The 18,146-nt window shown below is 50.9% G+C and overlaps 7 protein-coding genes across 7 annotated transcripts; 4 read left to right on the top strand and 3 right to left on the bottom strand.

Annotated features, from left to right (window-relative positions):
* Positions 1–68: 68 nt before the first annotated feature.
* On the bottom strand, positions 69–1,782 carry BJX67DRAFT_221340 (NAD(P)/FAD-dependent oxidoreductase). Its single transcript, XM_071025754.1, has one exon. It carries the CDS (start codon positions 1,543–1,545, stop codon positions 364–366), a length of 1,182 nt encoding a protein of 393 aa, XP_070883479.1. The 5' UTR covers positions 1,546–1,782; the 3' UTR covers positions 69–363.
* Positions 1,783–2,186: 404 nt separating this feature from the next.
* On the bottom strand, positions 2,187–2,862 carry BJX67DRAFT_383752 (uncharacterized protein; the record flags this gene model as incomplete). Its single annotated transcript, XM_071033514.1, has 2 exons — positions 2,187–2,317; positions 2,385–2,862. The coding sequence occupies 2 exons, from the start codon at positions 2,860–2,862 to the stop codon at positions 2,187–2,189; spliced, it is 609 nt and encodes a 202-aa protein (XP_070883478.1).
* A 1,115-nt stretch (positions 2,863–3,977) lies between these two features.
* Positions 3,978–7,099, top strand: BJX67DRAFT_221422 (putative protein kinase). Its single transcript, XM_071025755.1, has one exon. The coding sequence runs from the start codon at positions 4,476–4,478 to the stop codon at positions 6,741–6,743; it is 2,268 nt and encodes a 755-aa protein (XP_070883477.1). The 5' UTR covers positions 3,978–4,475; the 3' UTR covers positions 6,744–7,099.
* Position 7,100: 1 nt separating this feature from the next.
* Positions 7,101–9,290, top strand: BJX67DRAFT_221318 (acyl-CoA dehydrogenase family protein). The gene is made up of 4 exons (XM_071025753.1): positions 7,101–7,949; positions 8,026–8,253; positions 8,342–8,431; positions 8,491–9,290. The coding sequence occupies exons 1-4, from the start codon at positions 7,457–7,459 to the stop codon at positions 8,991–8,993; spliced, it is 1,314 nt and encodes a 437-aa protein (XP_070883476.1). The 5' UTR covers positions 7,101–7,456; the 3' UTR covers positions 8,994–9,290.
* Positions 9,291–10,686: 1,396 nt separating this feature from the next.
* On the top strand, positions 10,687–13,722 carry BJX67DRAFT_383749 (phosphatidylinositol-3,5-bisphosphate 5-phosphatase; the record flags this gene model as incomplete). The annotated part of the gene is made up of 1 exon (XM_071033513.1): positions 10,687–13,722. The coding sequence occupies one exon, from the start codon at positions 10,687–10,689 to the stop codon at positions 13,720–13,722; it is 3,036 nt and encodes a 1,011-aa protein (XP_070883475.1).
* A 206-nt stretch (positions 13,723–13,928) lies between these two features.
* Positions 13,929–16,138, bottom strand: BJX67DRAFT_221280 (Tti2 family protein). The gene is made up of 4 exons (XM_071025752.1): positions 15,907–16,138; positions 15,692–15,857; positions 15,214–15,644; positions 13,929–15,160 (listed from the first exon to the last, which is right to left on the bottom strand). Exons 1-4 carry the CDS (start codon positions 16,057–16,059, stop codon positions 14,135–14,137), a joined length of 1,776 nt encoding a protein of 591 aa, XP_070883474.1. The 5' UTR covers positions 16,060–16,138; the 3' UTR covers positions 13,929–14,134.
* Positions 16,139–17,027: 889 nt separating this feature from the next.
* On the top strand, positions 17,028–18,123 carry BJX67DRAFT_361293 (VOC family protein). Its single transcript, XM_071029847.1, has one exon. The coding sequence runs from the start codon at positions 17,371–17,373 to the stop codon at positions 17,959–17,961; it is 591 nt and encodes a 196-aa protein (XP_070883473.1). The 5' UTR covers positions 17,028–17,370; the 3' UTR covers positions 17,962–18,123.
* Positions 18,124–18,146: the final 23 nt, after the last annotated feature.

Genomic DNA, 18,146 nt, shown 5'->3' with positions numbered 1-18,146 from the left:
ACTTCAGTGCAGCGGCGCGGCCATCCTTCGCGGGCTGATCGTCGGAAGTTTCGTGTCTCAGTCGCGCTTGACCGTGACGCCAATCTACGCGTTGAGCCACGTCACGTGCCGACATCAATGATACCGCCGTTCCTCTCCGCACTCAGAGGATCAACCTTGGTGCAGGAGGCAGGAATTTCGACGCGCGCGAATCATGCGCATCCCAACTTCCCGACGATCTTCTGGGGAACCCAGTTCCCGGTCGATGCCTTGTTTTATGACGTCATATACGTACAGCAAGATTCAAGATCGCATGAAATACTCCGATTGATAAGTACATGAATTTCATCCTCATCCAATGTTTGCTCGGTCCAACTGCGGCCATCACGAATTCTCGTACGTAGAGTAAATGCTGTTGTAGCAATTGAGGGACTCCCGCACCAAACTGCCCATTTCACGGCCCTGGAATCGAGCCGGATCGAGAGCCTTCCGCACCGTCACATCGACAGTCTCTCCTTTCAACATGCTGGCCAAGAATCTGGCAGACCCTGCCGCATGGGTGACCCAAACGCCTGCCGCCACATACAGACCCTTCACGTTCGGAATTTCGCCTACCAGCGGCATGTTGTCAGGAGTCATTGAGAATATTCCGTTGAATTTCTCTCTGGGAACCAATTTTGTCTTCTCAGGAATCAAGCGCAGTGCGCGATCCAGGGTCCCGTCGAATTCTTCGAACCAGTCTCCGATGGCAGAGCCTTTTGGTTGCTCTGCCAGGGGCTTATGATCGTAAGAGCCCAGTCCAAAGAACGAGCCGTGGTCTCGCACATAAACATGATGTTCCGGGTACCTAACAAACGGAGACTTGTACGGTTTGGCCTCGTGGTAATTCCCATACATGTATGGATGTGCGACAGGTATAACTGGAATGGGGATGTCGAAGTCGGCAAGGCTCTTTGCCCAGATACCGGTAGCAAGGACGACTGTTTGAGCCTGGATAAATCCCACAGAGGTCCGCACCCCACTCACACGGCCATCTTCTCGGCAAATCTCAGTGACATCGGCTTCAAGGAGCTCCACGCCGCCAGCACGAGCCTCTGATTGAAAGAAAGCAGCAATTGTCGTAGGGTTTGCCGTCCCGTCTCCCGGGAAGTGCAACGCCGATATATTGTCCTCCTTGACCAGATCAGGCGCTAATTTTGCTGCGTCTCGACCCGATATTATTTCGGCTTCGAGGCCTCTTTCTCTCGCTGTTGTATGCCTCCATTTAAGGTTCTCAACCCCCGCGCTGCTCGTAGCAACTTCCAGCCCCCCAACGACATCAAACCCTCCAGGTACCTTCAAGTACTCCTTCACACTGTCAACCGCTAGGCGTGTCAGAACCCCAGACTTGTTGAACTGGCCAACGAATCCGGGAGCATATCCCGTCGATCCATTCAATCGTGAAAAAGCACGATCAATAACGGTCACTTTCTTTCCGTCACGGGCCTCGGAGACAAAATAGGCCAGGGCAGACCCAGCGATGCCACCGCCAATGATGACGATATCAGAAGCTTGTGATGTCGCCATTTCGTTATCCTCACCCGCCGTTAGAACAGGTCTCACACCACCAGCAATTGATGAGGAGCTCTGAAGCTATTGCGAAACTGAATTGAGTCGAGGAAATCTCGCTAATTAATACCTCTTCGGAGGATCTTCGTGTGTGCGGCGCCGGTTACCCGCGGACAAGAGTGGCCCACGCAGGATCGCCGGCATCGGCAGAGCCCCTCCCCCCGAGCGTGTAAACGGGATGCGCCCTTCCTCTGACATCAGTCACATCACCCACGTCCTGACAGGATGACGTCGCCCGGAAAGGTTTTGGTCAATCTCAGTTCTGCTGAGTACACACATTCTCTTAACTTGATGACCTGTGAAAGTGTATTTACGTCGGTGGCTGCTCTTCCTGCCAGTCCCTAACTCGTGGAAACCACCATTCCTTACTCTGCTGGAAGAAGAGGTCCAGCATGGTCTCAGCCGATCCAAGTTGTTCTAACCAAGTTTGTTCCGTGAATCCCTCCGAGACTTCATGTCAAATGACGTAAAGAACTTCGTGCCAATCAGTAACTTCGACAGTGCTATGACCCAAAAGAGAGCCAGTCTACGGCAGGCGCAGCAGTGTCCGAATTTACAATAAAAGGACGGGATGTCTTTCTCAGTGGTAGACCCCAATCTTAGGAGTACAATGGTGTCGATTCCACTAAAGCTGCCAAAAAGGAACCAATCAGTCCGCCCATACAAAGTCCCGCAGGCGCGTTGAGCCAGCGCCGCCTGTATGTTCCAGGCCATACGGGGTCAGAGAAGTCTAGTGCGGACAGTGGTTAGCACTTATGTTGAACAACCCCAAAAACCGAAGGGGCGGAGAGGCTTACCATGATTTGGGGTTGAGGTTGTAGTCACAACAGGGATGACCAGGCTGAAGTTCGCCCGTTGCGGTGGTGAAAGAATTCTCCCGGTGAAGGTAGATGTGGCAGTGCTGGCTGGCCCAGCCCCAGCCCCGGGTCCAGCTGCTGTCTCCTGGTGGTCTCCGTACCGGTGGTTGACGTCCTCAACGAGATTCAATTGATTTGACAATGGTTCGGAGTTGCCATAATATATCCAGATGCCGTACACGAGGGCACAGTCCAAACAGCCACTCAGCATGGTCATAATGAGGCATGCCTGCTGCCTGACGTTTGTGCAAGGGGACAAATGCGGGTATTGGAATTTGCTAATACCGGCAATAATCCAGGCAAGGAAAGCAATAGCAGCAATCCTCGTAGTGAAAAGGTTCGAAAGAAGGCAGATTTTGGGAGCAGCAATAAGGAGGCCCTTGGCGAGAAGGTGGTACTTCGACCAGCTTTTATACATTTCGAATTCAGCAAGAAAAGGGCTGCTATCTTCCCTGCATTGTCGAGAATTTAGGGCTAATGGAACCATCAGGACGGACACAATAAGTGCCAATATCCACTGCCTCACTTCAACCAAGCCCTTGTCCCTCATCGACATCAACAAACCTGGGAAATCCGAGCTGAGAAAGACGAACGGCACAGCCAACTATGATTGGACACGCGCGAAAGGGCTTCCCCACCCTTTATCTGATCTGATTGATAACCGAAACCGGGCCAAAAAGGCTGGCAGATCCGGTGGTTTATCCGGCGGTGCCATTGCTGGATTGTCGTTGGTGCTGTTGCTGCTCTTAGTATTGCTCCTGGTCTTTTCTTCGGTTACAGAAGGCTCCTCCAGAAGTCCAGCTCTCTCCGCCAAGAGACCTCCGTCCGGAATGTTGATTGGGCTGCTGAGGAGGCCAGCAAACGAACTGGAGATACTCTTCTGGACCCTTCAGTGGTTTTCGCAATATGATTTGCAGTGAACGCAACCAACCGGATACGTCCTGGCAACACATGGCTACGATGTTGATAATGCCAGACAACGAATGATGAAACAGCTTAGAAAATATATCTTCATGAAATCTATCACCAAAAATCCGATCTCTAGTCAATGCAAGCGGAGTTTCCTTTTGAAAGGACAATTGCCAAAGACAATATTTCTCCCCGCTCATCCACATCCTTACGGAAAGCGCAATTAACGCTATTTGTAATTCCAGGCCATCATGAGAAGCCGTATTTGAATCATCCCACTGATGGTTCATAACGTTGTAACCAGAGCTATATATATTTATTCCAATAATAGCCCAAATTAGGGACAACAGCAATAGCAGAATTCATTCATGGAGATCTAGAAGTCGAAGTCTAGAAGAAATTAACCATCACCATCTTTCACAAGACCAGATTGTTCCCTTTTTGCCCTCGTTTGGATGGCCAGAGGATTGTTGCCTGAGGCAGGAAAACGCCCGATTTTGACTCACCAAAATCGAAAGCGAAAGGCGCGACGAACTCCCGTCCCAAGGTCTCAGCTCTCAACTCTCAGTCCTCCCTCTCCCTCAGCAAACGCCGTGAGACAGCGAATGCAACAGCTGTGGATCAGCCCGAAGCAATCTGATGGTCGCCGCTACCCTCTCCGTTCGAATAGAGGCTGATACACTAGGCTTCCAACCCCCGCCTAGTGGACGCCCTGTCAATGATCCGGTTCGCTCATAGAATCTGATCGAAGCCGCGTCGAGGAGCCAGTGAGCATGAAGCTTATTTGTTGATTCTTCGACCTCAACAACAGTGTTGGAAAGGGCCTCGTGGCCTTTCAAGCATTTACCTCTGGTTCCTTTTTCCTTTCTTAACCTTCACCCCTCATTGATTCTTTAACTTTCCCTTCCGTATAAATTGCTGCCTTGTGTCAGTCAGACAGTCGGGTGTCCTGCAAATTCCCAAATTAGTGGTTCACTATTGAACGATATATAACGGCCATTCCGTCCTTCGAAACCATCACGTTGCTATCATAGCTAGATGGCTGGACCGCCTGAGCGTTAAAGGGCTTCCGACTGGCTTTGAAGCCAACTTTCTACGCATTCGATATCCCTCATATTGAACATGTCGATGTTTATACCGGCTGCGGAGATACCCTCATTTGATTCCGATTCCAGTTCCGAAGAGAGCGACCATGAAGTGATGTCTAAGAAGGAAGCTAAGGGTTCTTCCCGATTTCTTGGAGCGGCCAAACAATCTTCTCTCGCGGGGAATGAAGACGCCGTGGATGGAAATGGCGATATCAAAGATCTGCTCGACGCTGATGCCGAGAGCCACTCCAACCTTATGACTGCTGCTCTGCTCGAATTCTATTGCCTTACCCGAGCTGCGGATCTGCTGAATAGACAACATGGCTCGGCCGTGAGGTATACACGCGACTCTCCAGAGGTCCAGTTTCTTGGGAAGAAGATGTACTCCTATAAATCCAACTTTCTATCCTCTCATGGTGTGCTAGCCGAAGGTGTTGACGCGGACAAATGGGGACCAACGAGGCAGTATTATCGCGACAACCTGGACGCTCTCGGAATGTCTGCTCTGGAAGGACTAAATCTAGGAGATAATCGCCAAAAACCGCCAGCAATCGGAGCAACCAGCGACCTTGTCGTGGCTTCAAAAACTGCGAAAACTGTACATCCTCCCTCGGCCAAGGAAGATACATCAGGTCTACATCTAGAAGGGCCAAAGATAGGTCCGCTGGACTTTCGGAGGCCTGGTACAGATCAAGGATTCCCATCATTAGAAGATTTTCGGCTCGATCCAAGGCGCATCCCGCGCCCGCTATTGCCCCCGGCAGCTACCTCGCCAACAAGCTTCCCGTTGTTCGACATCAATCCTCCACCCTCAAATAGTCAGTTGTCTAGGTATGCCGCGGACTTTTCCGAGATTCGGATCCTTGGTCGAGGATCTTTCGGGGAAGTATACCATGTAAAGAACCATATGGATGGCCAAGAGTATGCCGTCAAGAAAATTCCACTCAGCCAGAAACGGCTCGAGCAATTGCAATGCGGGAACGAGAATCAGCTGGAGAAGATCATGAAGGAAATCCGAACACTTGCCCGCCTAGAGCATGCAAATGTCGTGAGATACTATGGAGCGTGGCTGGAACAAACCCACCTTCCGCGACTTCCAATATTCGGCGAGAAGAGGCGCGAGAAGCTTGAATATGAGCAGACGGAAGACGAAGAGCCCAACGGACCTTCGGTCGGTGACAGCGTTGACGTCGTTTTTGAAAAATCTCAAGAACAACGACAGCCTTCTACGGAGGACGAATCGATCGATTCTCATAGCGACCGTGAGGCATCGCATTCCTTGGAGAAGCTGTCGTCACGCAGCCTTGAAGACGACGTCGAGTCAATCCCGCGAAACTTTAGTGAGTCCTATAGCCAGCCGTCCACGTTTGGTGCCACCGACGGTGATATCTTTACGGATGGTCTCAGCCACGATCAATCACAACTCCAGCTGCAACGAAGCCATCGAAATAGGGATGCACTTCCTGCAGTGATTTTACATATTCAAATGTCGCTACACCCAGTTCCCCTCAGCTCGTACTTGAGGCAGTCGCAGACCAACGATAGCCAAACTTTGCTACGGCGACATTGTTACCACCTCTTACCGTCCCTAAAGCTGATGCTAAGCATCCTCGCTGGGGTCGACTACCTCCATTCAAAAGGCATCATACACAGGGATCTCAAGCCAGCAAACATCTTCCTATCCTGCTCAGAGGACAGGAACTTCGAAGAATGTTTACCTTGTAAAGCGGAAACTGGAACTTGCTCCAGATTCTGTCATCCGCGCATAGGGGATTTCGGGCTCGTGGCAGATATCTCGCACCTAAATGACCCCAATCCAGGGACTTCCATCGCCTCGAATCATGACACCTCAAAGCTAAATCGCGTTGTTGGAACTGAATTTTACTGCCCACCTTTCTTCCGTGACAAAGGACCTCACAAGATTCTCGCTCGCGAGGAATTGTTTGACTACTCGATCGACGAGTCACTCGACGTCTATGCGCTTGGTGTCATGCTTTTCGAACTCGTGTATTGCTTGAACACTAAGATGGAACGCCAGATGGTGTTGACAGAGTTAACGAGGGGACTGCAAAGGCAGACCGCTGACGGAGTTTCTCGAGAACGGCCAGTGTTTCCAAAGGACTTTGAGAAGAAGACAGACCGCGGTTTGGCTATGCTACCAAGTGGGGAGACTGTGGCAGATGCGCTGAAGACGTGTATCAAGGGCATGCTGGAGTTGCAACCTCACAAGCGATGGCGCTGTTCGGATGTTCAAAGATACCTACGGGGTCTGGTTGATGATGCACAGAAAATCATGCATTAGGCCCTGGACAGAGGGTGAGTTAACTTGACTTCGCTTCGGAGTTGCCTAAAGATCTTAAACGACAGCGCGGCGACACACTTCCCAACCGGCCTTCTCACCAAAGCTACTTCGGCCTTCCGAAGTATGTGAATCGCGAGCGTCACGATTGACTATAGTTTTGTGCCCGGCCTTACAACTATCCTAGATTTTATGAGAGGTCGCGCCTCCCGTGGATAGCGCTGCGCGACCACCAGGCTTCAATAAGAACCTAGAGTAGATCTATACTATCTTTGGAAAACACACACTTCTCGTGAAATCGTGGCGTTACTGGCATCATGTCGACCCTGCATCGTGAGAAGCAAAAACACAGCCCATATAACGTTACAATGGCCCAATCGACGTCTACTGCTAGGGCTGCAGGGGTCGAAGACTCAAAACGATCCATAGGGTGCGCGTGTAAATATTTGCATTGGTTTCTGAGTCCTTGGGTCCATCGATTTAGGGCTTTTCCTTGTCTCTCTCTCATGAGCTGGAGAAAGCCCGCGGGCCTCGGCCTCTCCACTGAGCTTCCCCGCAGCGTCACCTGAGCCCGACAGCGATCAGCAGAAGCCTCGGAACAGCCAGTAATAGAAATATTGTGCTTTCTTTCTTTCTTTTTCTGTAACATAGCTGCATCTCAGTCTGCAGTCCCTATTAGGATCAATTGAATCGGGCGACAGGAAGGAAGAGCCAAAATGTCCCGTCTCAAAAACTTTCCAACAGCTCCCTACGCCGAGCCTCTCCTCCCCCAACTCGACATCGCGAACCCATACTACACCGAAACACACCACGCCCTGCGCGCCTCCGTCCGCTCGTACATCGATAAACATATCGCACCCTTTGCGCAAGAATGGGAAGCAGCCGGACAGGTCCCGCCCGAGGTCTACAAGAGACACGCCGAGCACGGGTTCACGATCGTGCACCCGCTCACCACGCCAGAGGATTCTGCGAGCCTGTCGCTGCCCGGTGGTGTGCCCAGGGAGAAATGGGATACGTGGTGCTCGCTTACGGTTGCGGATGAGTTCAATCGGATTGGCTTTGTCGGTGTGATTTGGGGACTCGGTGGTGGGAATGGCATTGGGTGTCCGCCAATCGCGAGATTTGGGACACCGGAGCAGCGGAGGAGGTGGTTGCCTGGTGTTGCGAGGGGGGAGTTGAGGTTTTGCTTGGGGATCACGGAGCCGGATGGTATGCTATTCCCTCTGTCTCTCTGGCCTACTTTTCTTTTCTCCGCGTCAGTGAGGCTGACTGGCTGGTTGTGCAGCTGGATCTGACGTTGCGAATATCCGGACGACTGCGAAGCGTGATGGCGACCTCTACGTTGTGAACGGGTCGAAGAAATGGATTACGAATGGGATTTGGGCGGACTATTGCACCGCTGCTGTGAGGACTGGGGGGCCGGGGAGGGGTGGGATAAGTTTACTGGTGATTCCGTTGGCAGCGAAGGGAGTGACGAGGCGAAGGATGTATAACTCCGGTGTCAACGCGAGCGGTATGAGAACTCAGAGCTTAATTCGATTCCGTTGCTGTGACTTCCGTTGCTGTGACTTCCGTTGCTGTGACTTACTGACAGTCTCTAGGTTCGACCTTCATTGAATTCGACGATGTGCGCGTCCCGGTCGATAATTTAATCGGGAAAGAGAACGAAGGGTTCCCTCTCATCATGTCAAGTATGTCATCCAACACATCATAATAACTTTCCGAGACCACAAACTAACACTCGTGCCAGACTTTAACCCCGAGCGACTTTCTCTAGCCTGCGCATCTCTCCGCCTCGCCCGTGTTTGCGCTGAAGACGCATTCAACTACGCCATCCAGCGCGAAACGTTCGGCTCCCCCCTCATCCAGAAACAAGCCATCCAAGCCAAAATCTTCAAGTTCGGACTCATGATTGAACCGGCCTACGCATTCATGGAGCAGCTCGTGAATATCATTGAGAAAACCAAAGACCGGCCGACGGATGATGTGAGGATCGGTGGGATGACTGCCCTACTTAAAGTAATGTCAACCAGGGCATTGGAGAAGAGTGTCCGTGAGGCACAGCAAATTCTCGGAGGAGCGGGGTATAATAAGGCTGGTAAGGGGGCGAGGATTGAACAAATCAGTCGTGACGCGAGGGTCCACGTCGTCGGTGGCGGAAGCGAGGAGATTATGATGGGGTTGGCGTTGCAGGAGGAGACGAAGGCTTTGATAACGAGGAGGAAGGCGTTGGAGAGGAAGGCGAATTTGTAGAATATATAGATTTGTGATACTTATTAGAAGGCTCCCACTCTTTTAACTAATTCTTAGATAGCCATATTATATTCTTCGTTCGGCATTTCGCCATGTCCACACCGCGTGATACCTTCGTCCCTTATTCCAAAGAGATCCGCAGGCTGCGCAGAGGAGAAGAGCTCGTTTCAAGTAGATCCAATTCATCTGAATCAAGTTCTGTGTTAGTATTTAACGCAAAATTAAGAGCAACACCCTCTACCTATCGAGTCGGATGTGCCGCCCTACATTATGCTTTCAGATCTCAAAGGTACCCATCTTTCTCTCATCTCACCTAGCAAATACCGTATTACTCCCAGTCGGATGTCACCGTCTTAAGATGTCATACAAGAATCCTGCCAGACGGTGAGTTCCGTCACTATCAACCAACCCCCCCGAAGACCGTGAAGCGGCCCCGCGACAACAGTGACGACGAAGGTCCGCTCTACGTCACTCGTAGCCTCGTTCGCGGGTTCCAGCCAAGGGCCTGGGGGCTCAGCCCATCCCCCGAAGGTAAGCCTCTCGGACGACGTTATATCAAAGGGTTATCTAATCGTTGACCACTTTCCTGGCACCTCAGTGACGGGCGTTAGTGATGATCTCCCGGAGGCTCCCTTTGGAACCACAAATCCTATCCTGAACTGCTACATGAACCTTCCTGTACTTAGGAAGTTTGATTGGCGTGTGGACGACAGTGGACAGCCAATGCGCCGTGATCTCGGCTATACTATCTCCCTCATTGCTGGGTTTGTTCAAACTAGGGGGCACCTTGCGGATGTCCCCTGCACTTCTGCGCACAGGGGAAGGGCGTTTGGCAGGCTTGTGTCGTCGGATCGGATGCACAGGATGGTAAGCCCATGAGCGAGGCATGTGCAAAATGCCGTTTCAGCCGGCGTACTCTCTGCAGTCTTCGTAAGTGTATCAAGTGCTGCTGTCCGAAGTTGCTTCGCCGAACCGATAGGGGGCTAAATAGAGATAGGCACCGAGTCCACCTCCCAGAGTCCCTTCCAGCAAATTGTCGAATTAGAGAACAACGACAATAAACCCAAAATCCTCACAGACGCTAAGTCCGGAATTAAAGAGCCCAGAACTGCTTCTCGCCATGACGGCAAGGTCATCCCTTTCCCGCTCGATCCCGCGTCCATCAACAATCTTCCTCTCCTGAAGCAAGTCATGCACGGTCTGGTGGCTCATCTAGACGTGGTGGGTGAAAGAGTCAGTCAGCTTGAGGAGCAGGAGAGCAGGGAGAAGAGCACAATCAATCCTTGGGACTTCGTGTCAAGCAAGGCAAAATAGCAAGCAACATTTGGTCCCTCAACTCCCATTTTAGCATTCAGAGCGGGCATGTCATCGAGGCAGAGGAAAGAGTTAAGTTTTCAGGCTGTGTCTTCGACGGTGCTTTTCTTATTTTTGTTTAGCTCAAGGTGATGGAAGCAGCTTTTTCTGTCGTGTTTTTGATGGATCATGTGATTGACGTCATGTGGGGTGACTGCTGTTATAGCCTAAAACATAAGGCATCCAAATACACTTTGTGGAGAGCTCCAAAAGGTTTGCCTGCAGACAGGGCAAATCAACTCCCAACCAAACCACGCAGCATGACCGTACTTTGTACTCCTGATGAACCTCAAAGGCTTAATTTTAAAGCTATATAGCTTCACCTAACGGACCACAAGCCATGCAGAGTTTCGATGAAGTACCTCACCCAGCGGCTGCCGCAGAGGAGAGGAGCATCGCATCCATTGGTGGAGGTTCCTCGAGAACGGCGTCTCTCGGTGAGAGCGGGTCGCTGCATTCTACTGCAGAGCCCAATTCTACAGCCCCCGAAACGTCGATTAAATCCTCGTCTAGCAACAAACCGACGGAAGACCAGACCGACCGGCCACCCAGCGGGCACCTCGACGACGATGGCCCAACACGGTCACCGTTCTCCCCTATCTCTTATAACGCTCCACCTGCACCTCCCTCGATTAGCGAAGCTGTTGGCGAAGAAGAAGATGAGGAGCCACGAGTTGCAACCTCGTTTGAGCGGGACTCTCGACCTACGTCAGCGCAGAAACAGCGGCAGGTGTACCTAGATACTGGGGGCGAAGACGGAATCGGCCGCATGCACAAGTTCTCGTTATACGAAACAGCTACTTGGTTTTATATGGTTGGAATGGACTTGTCAGACACTCGGTTCAGAATTCTGAAAATTGACAGAACTTCCGAAACAGACGACTTGAACATCATCGAGGATGATATCGTATACACGAAGCGGGAAATGAGCCAGCTCCTGGACGCTATTGACGACGGGAATAAAAGCTCCGGTGGTCTGAAGCTTAAATGCAGTGCGTGGGCCTTGCTTGGATTTATTCGATTCACTGGCGCATACTATATGCTTCTGGTGACAAAACGCAGCCAGGTAGCTATGCTCGGAGGCCACTACGTCTACAAGATCGATGGAACCGAGCTTATCTCTCTCACGACGTCCTCGAGCCTAACCCGGTTGAAACCCGAGAAGAACCCGGAAGAGGCACGATATATAGCGATTCTGAACAACCTTGACCTCACTCGCGCTTTCTATTTCAGCTACTCCTATGATGTTACGCACACATTGCAGCACAACATCAGTCGAGAACGCAAACTCCATCAGGATGGACTCCCGCGAGGGTTTCTGCAAGACTTTAATACCATGTTCATATGGAATCATCATCTCCTCACGCCCGCGATCGTCAATCTGCGAAACCCGTACCAGTGGTGTTTACCAATCGTCCATGGATACGTCGAGCAAGCAAAAATGTCTGTGTATGGCCGTTCAGTCTACATAACTATAATCGCCCGGCGGTCTCGATTCTTTGCAGGAGCACGCTTTCTAAAAAGAGGCGCAAATGATCTCGGTTATGTTGCAAATGACGTCGAGACCGAACAGATCGTTTCTGAAATGACAACGACTTCATTCCATTCTTCCGGTCCCGATCTTCACTCGAGCCCCTTGTACACTTCATACGTTCAGCATCGCGGTAGCATTCCTCTTTATTGGACACAGGAGAACTCTGGAGTCAGTCCCAAGCCGGATATCGAGTTGAACCTCGTCGATCCGTTTTACTCTGCCGCGGCCCTGCATTTCGATAACCTGTTTGCCAGGTATGGCGCCCCCATTTACATCCTCAACCTCATTAAGTCACGGGAACGAACGCCGCGCGAGTCGAAACTCCTCAAGGAATACACAAACGCCATCAAATACTTGAACCAGTTTCTGCCGGAGGATAAGAAGCTCATATACAAACCATGGGATATGAGTCGAGCTGCAAAGAGCCGAGATCAAGACGTGATTGCAACTCTGGAAGATATCGCGGGCGAGATCATCCCGAAAACTGGATTCTTCAAGAACGGCCATGATGTGGAATCAGGGCTGCGAGTGCAAAACGGCATTGCGAGAACGAACTGCATCGACTGCCTCGACCGCACCAATGCCGCCCAGTTTGTTATCGGAAAGCGCGCACTAGGCTACCAGCTGCACGCGTTAGGCATAATTGAAGGAACAACGGTAGAGTACGACACCGACACCATCAATCTTTTCACTGATATGTGGCATGACCATGGTGACAATATTGCTATTCAATATGGAGGCTCGCACCTCGTCAACACGATGGCTACGTATCGCAAAATAAACCAATGGAGCAGCCATCCCCGTGACATGGTAGAAAGCTTCAAAAGGTACTACAACAACTCGTTCCTTGATGCCCAGCGTCAAGAGGCATACAACCTATTTCTCGGAAATTACATCTTCTCGCAAGGTCAACCGATGCTCTGGGATCTCTCCACCGATTACTACCTACACCACGCGGACCCTCGGTTCTGGGCAAACAAGAAGAAACCGAGCTACATTCGATGGTATACTGAAGAAAACCTAAGAGAAAAGGAACTACCCGTTCCCCCAACACCCCCAAAGGAAGCTCTCTCCCGTTACGATGACTACTGGTTCGAATACTACCGCCCATTAGCCGTCTCCTCGTTCTCCAAGATTTTCTCTTTCAAAATGAACTCCACACTCCGCTACCTTCCCTTCCGCCCCACGTCCAACGACGACTACGACCTCAGTCCCTTCGTACCCCGCATCTCCCACGAGCATCCAAACCGCGACCATCGAACCCAGCGTAGCGTGAAAATCAAAGAGCCGGAGCCAGGAAGGCCAACGGTCACTCCAGAGCCGCACCAACCCTCCTATAACGAAACCCCACCGGGGATAATGAAGCCATCTACATCGTCACTCGGGACCCTCCGCTCCGTGAACTCAACCCATCCATCCCTGGACTCCTCGGCATCGTTGACACCAAGTAAAATTCAAATCGCCCAGTCAACACTCGGCCATCTTGTCTCAGATTCCCTGAACCCGTCCGTTACAGCTGCGGAAGCAGAAGAGTACGAACGGTATATAAATCATCCACTGAAGGTACCCCTGGTCGTGACGTTTGAAGACGAGCTAACAGCCGCGTCGATCCGAGAGCACGAAAGCAACCTCGACCTGGTAGAGTATGTGAACAAATGCAACGTGGAGGAGTATACCCTCAGCATGAACGCGGAGGAGAACCTAGCGGATTATGCTGAGTTCTTGAGCGTCTCTGAGGACGGACTCACAGTCGTGGCGGAAGATTACGAGAAGAAGAGATACAAGCGGTATCGGCAGTGGCTGAGGGGGAAGAGTCTTTTTAAGCAACGGGTTGATGTATAGCCGCTCCAGACATCCTCTGTGTGTATATGAAGTTATGATGCGACGATAACTGGCATGATGATTATTGAACAGAGATACCCTTGTTTATCCAATGGATCCGCTTATTATACTAGCATGTTTCTAACACCGCAAATGCAATCAATATCTGATGAACGAAGTGGACTTCGATTGCTCCTTCCAATTCCGGATAACCCTCCATCGCGCCTTCCTTTAAGATACTTCCCAGAAGGCAAGGGCGACCGACCCGAAGCAGGCGAGGCAATTGCTCCTTCCTTTTCTTGGCGGCTTCTGGGACCCGGCCCCGGCCATCATCCGCGCCTTCATAAACCGTAGCAACCCACTCACCCCTAACCTCGACAAAGCAAGTCCATTGCATGAGATAACTCCGGATATAGGAGACCCAACCGAAGGTTCATGGTCCCAAGCCAAAATAATCCGGATCATCCGGGTCGACGTCAGCAAGAAGACATTCCTTGAGATTATCATCTGCATCAACCAACAACCGTATTTCCTCCCCGATATTCTCTTGCGCTTCTCGTTGGCCGTGATCGCCCTCTGGATGAACAGGATTCTCAAGGGCATATTTCAGTAAATATACCAGGCCCTGCAGTTCCTTTTGTACCTTCGTTAGCCCCGTGGCCCGTGTCTCATCCAGAGAAGAAGACCTCGCCGTGTCTTTTGATCTCTCGCGTTCCACATCTGCTTTATCCTCAATGGTATGAAGCCAGCACGAGCTTATCGCGCCAAGAATCTCACCCCGCCATCTCCAGATTCGCGGATATGCGTTTAGAGTCATCGTTCGCGCCACGGACACTGCCGAAAGAAGGAAAGGTGGATGTGCGGCGCTGAAGGGGTTGGAAAGCGTACTGTAAATAAGAGGGACGATGTCTTGGAGATATTTGGTTGTCTGGATACGTAGGTCTGTACATGTGGCGGCAATCTCGCTAAGAAGCAGGGTTGATAGGTGTGGGTGGGGAAACGATGCGTATATGGAGTCTGAGGTGGTAGCTGTGGAGCTGACGTGGTGGAAGGACGGGATAAGGTGATCGCGCAATGTTTTTGTCATGCCGAATATGAACAATTCTTCATCTTTCGAATGTATTGAGGGGTGGGAGTTAGTGGCGGGGGCAAGTGGCCTGTAGCTGGTTTGAAGAAGGGATCGCAGCGCTGGGTAAGCTGCTGCGAGGAGTCGGACGGAGTCCTCTTCCGGGGTTATCGTAGGAAGAGAGTGGAAGCATGGCCTAATCGCGTCTTCAAAGACAGAGCAAAGGTTTGTTCGCCGAAGGATGTCTGATTTGCTCTCTCGGATGGGGATTAGGAGTTGAGACAGTAGGAGGCAGCCGCGGCGTTTGAAAAATACTTGATCATCATCGACCAAAGCGAGAATAGGGGGAACTAGGAGCGGGAAATGTGCTTCAAAGTAAGAGCGGTCGGTGGGCTGAATATGGAGTGAGTATACTGGGGAGCATAAATGTATTTGTTGTCACACACCTCATACTGATTGACAATCCAGGAAAATACCGTAGTGATATAGACTTCGTGTATCTTCCATGGTTTTGTTTCGGGGTCGAGAATGCTCAAATCGAATCGAGGCAAGGGAACAGGGTGAAAATTCTTTCGACCAGAGGAAGTGACAGCAGGGTTCCTGGTTTTAGCGAAGAGTGGCTTTATTCGGGTTTTGAGGATAGATTCAACGATATTCCAGAAGGAGGTGGGATTCGACTCGTTCGCGAAATTCTTCAATAAGGTGGTAGAAGTAGTATAAGTCTCGTGCGTAGTCCACTCATCGTCTTCGGACGTGAAGCTCGCCAACGCGATAACGATATTCTGAGCAGCCTCTGCCTCATGTATTGGAAGCAGAGCTGCCAGCGATGAGATCACCGATACAGCAAGTACGGATATCCGCCGCTTCTCACCTTTCTCTAATACCGTCGTCAGCCTGTTCAGAAGCTGGCTCCGGGAGGCTCACCTTTCGAGGAAGTCTCTTCCAGCGAGTCGGCAAATACTGAAGATGGAATGGCAAGTCCAGTTGCCCAGTCGAAGAGGTTCTCGACAGTCTTTCTATTCGCATTTGACAGGCTACATCTGTCCCGAACCTTCAATAGTCCCTGCACAGCGAGTAAATCCTGGCAAATCTGTCGCAGGTGTTAACGCTAATATCCACAAGGGTAACTTCGTTCATACCATAGAATTATCCGGGTCACCGCGAGCGGTTATTTCCCGCCATAGCTGATCCAATTCGGGAGACGCCGTAGCCTGATCCATGACCGAGTCACTAATGGAAGAAATCATTGGACGCTGCGGAGCATCGTGTGCTTGATTGCGAAGTTCTTCCATTCTTGCTGCAGCTGGTCTTCGGCACTAGTAGTGGTCCAAAAGCGGTCAGGCTCACCCATTATCATGAAACTCTCGGCGCTGTCAGCCCACAAATCTCAGAGGTATATCCGAGAAACTTGAAATTGCCGGTTCCGTACCCCCCAAGTTCGAGGAGAAATCTCAAGGATGCGCGCCGTAGCGGGGCCATGAAAATCGGCGTATTATCACGTGACAACATACCGCAAAGAAGATTTCATGACTACAAGAAAAGTTGGATGAGCCATGGAGGCGCGAGCAAGTTACAGGTGAGGTACGTCCGAAAGCGGTCGCGTGATGGGGCGAGCACGGCGTACGTGCAATACCACAAGGTGAACTTGTGGATGGCTGTTCACCCATTATATCTCTGATAATTCGGCTTTTAGCAGTGTCTTTCACGAGCTGAGTGATAAAGTGGATGGTCTATAACTAGCGAAGTTCACTTATTGGTGTGTTAATTCGCTTTCTTCTCCCCTGTTTGGTGTCTCTGCTCACGGAAGAGTTGCATGACTCGACTCGATCTTCCGAATGTGAACTCGCTTGTAAATTTTCTGTCAATAATTAGACATTTGTGATTGGTCGTGGGGAGATAGATTGTGATTCCTTTTATTTATTTGAAACGAGCAACAGTGTCTCAACATGAAAGTAAAGATAGCCAACGCATTGCAAGCCCACGAGCGCCATAGAGCTTCCCACTGCAAGCACTATGTAATCCAACCAATTAATCGTTCTTGTTCGCATTACGCCAGTGTTGTTTTAGGGAAAAAAAAAATCATATGCCCCATTAAGATCCCACCGGTCTGTTGTCGCGCTCCGGTGAAGCCAAAACCAACAAAGCAGTGGCAAGGTCGAGAGAAGGATAAGGTAGAAAGGATTTACAACAAAAGGACAGACTACGATTGAATGTCATTGAGCTTCAACCCTTTGGGGGGAAACTGAGTAGCATGATGACAGAACGGTCCACCACTCACAAGAGACTCACGTAGGTGCTGAGCATAGGTTTCACGCCCCCGCTGGTGTTCAAACCATGGAAGCACCTGAAAGGGTGCAAGTAAGATCCTAGACTTGGAGAGGTTGAGCCCGGTGGTCCTGCGATGGAGGCCTTCCGTATCTGTATAAAGAGAACGACAAGCCCCGAATGTTCTATGCAGCAAGTAAACCAAAAAATCGACATTCAAACTCTCTCTCCTCCTCGACTCGATCAATCTATAATCTCCTGACCATGAAACTTTTCACACCAACCCTCCTTTTAGCGATCTGCCTCGTTCAGCAACAGCCCAACAGCTCCCTAAGGGCATGACAAATGGCCCAGCCGACCAAGAAACCAGAGGCTACTACATCTACCACGCGGGCCTAAACGTCCGCAACCTCCCAGCCAGCAAGCACTTCTACGGCAAGGTCCTCGGCATGCGTGAGATGTTCACGATCGACTACACGCCCTCCTTCTCACTCACATACATGGGCTTCGCACAGGGTGGACGCAACAGGACAGGCTTCCAAACCGGCCAGGAACTCACGCGCGACAAGAACAACAGCGGCGGGATGGTAAAGCTGTTCCATTTCAAGGATACAGAGAACGAGCTCCTGCCGTCGACGAGGAAGCCGAATACTTTCGTCAACTTGGGTCTTGTTGTTCCGGATATCGTAGCGACGCAGAAGAGGCTGGATCATTACGGAGTCAAGACGATCAAGCGGCATGGACAGACGACATCAGCGCCGGACTCGGGGCTTGCGAATGCGACGAATATCGGACCCGAGTCTGGAGCTACTGTTGAGCAGGTGAATGCTGTTATCGAGGGCCTGTTGACGACGGACTTTGAGCATATCCTCTTTGCGGAGGATCCGGATGGAAACATGCTTGAGATTGTGGCACAGAATGGGTTCTGACTCTCAAGATTTCCTGCCCTTAACCCCAGATTAGGCTAGCGATGGGTGAACAGTCGAGCAGGTTGCAAGACGGAGATTCGGTGGCTGAGCAAGAGGAATTTTCGGTGCTATTCTTTTAGGGACGTCACCTGAGTCCAATGAATGTGTTTATATATTCCAGTGCATAAAGCTCCTGTGCATTGCCA

Source organism: Aspergillus lucknowensis (assembly GCF_044049455.1).
Source record: "Aspergillus lucknowensis strain CBS 449.75 chromosome Unknown BJX67scaffold_40, whole genome shotgun sequence".
Classification (NCBI taxonomy): domain Eukaryota; kingdom Fungi; phylum Ascomycota; class Eurotiomycetes; order Eurotiales; family Aspergillaceae; genus Aspergillus; species Aspergillus lucknowensis.
The sequence above is the reverse complement of the archived record's forward strand: the minus strand, read 5'-3'. Positions and strand labels throughout refer to the sequence as shown.

Bases quoted from the DNA above. Each gene is read 5' to 3' on its own strand.
- BJX67DRAFT_221340 (XM_071025754.1), bottom strand. From the start codon at position 1,545: ATGGCGACATCACAAGCTTCTGATATCGTCATCATTGGCGGTGGCATC.
- BJX67DRAFT_221422 (XM_071025755.1), top strand. From the start codon at position 4,476: ATGTCGATGTTTATACCGGCTGCGGAGATACCCTCATTTGATTCCGAT.
- BJX67DRAFT_221318 (XM_071025753.1), top strand. From the start codon at position 7,457: ATGTCCCGTCTCAAAAACTTTCCAACAGCTCCCTACGCCGAGCCTCTC. The intron at 7,950-8,025 runs GTATGCTATTCC...CTGGTTGTGCAG, and splicing joins GGGGATCACGGAGCCGGATG to CTGGATCTGACGTTGCGAAT. The intron at 8,432-8,490 runs GTATGTCATCCA...CACTCGTGCCAG, and splicing joins GTTCCCTCTCATCATGTCAA to ACTTTAACCCCGAGCGACTT.
- BJX67DRAFT_221280 (XM_071025752.1), bottom strand. From the start codon at position 16,059: ATGGAAGAACTTCGCAATCAAGCACACGATGCTCCGCAGCGTCCAATG. The intron at 15,858-15,906 runs GTATGAACGAAG...CACCTGCGACAG, and splicing joins GTGACCCGGATAATTCTATG to ATTTGCCAGGATTTACTCGC. The intron at 15,645-15,691 runs GTGAGCCTCCCG...CGACGGTATTAG, and splicing joins GGAAGAGACTTCCTCGAAAG to AGAAAGGTGAGAAGCGGCGG.
- BJX67DRAFT_361293 (XM_071029847.1), top strand. From the start codon at position 17,371: ATGACAAATGGCCCAGCCGACCAAGAAACCAGAGGCTACTACATCTAC.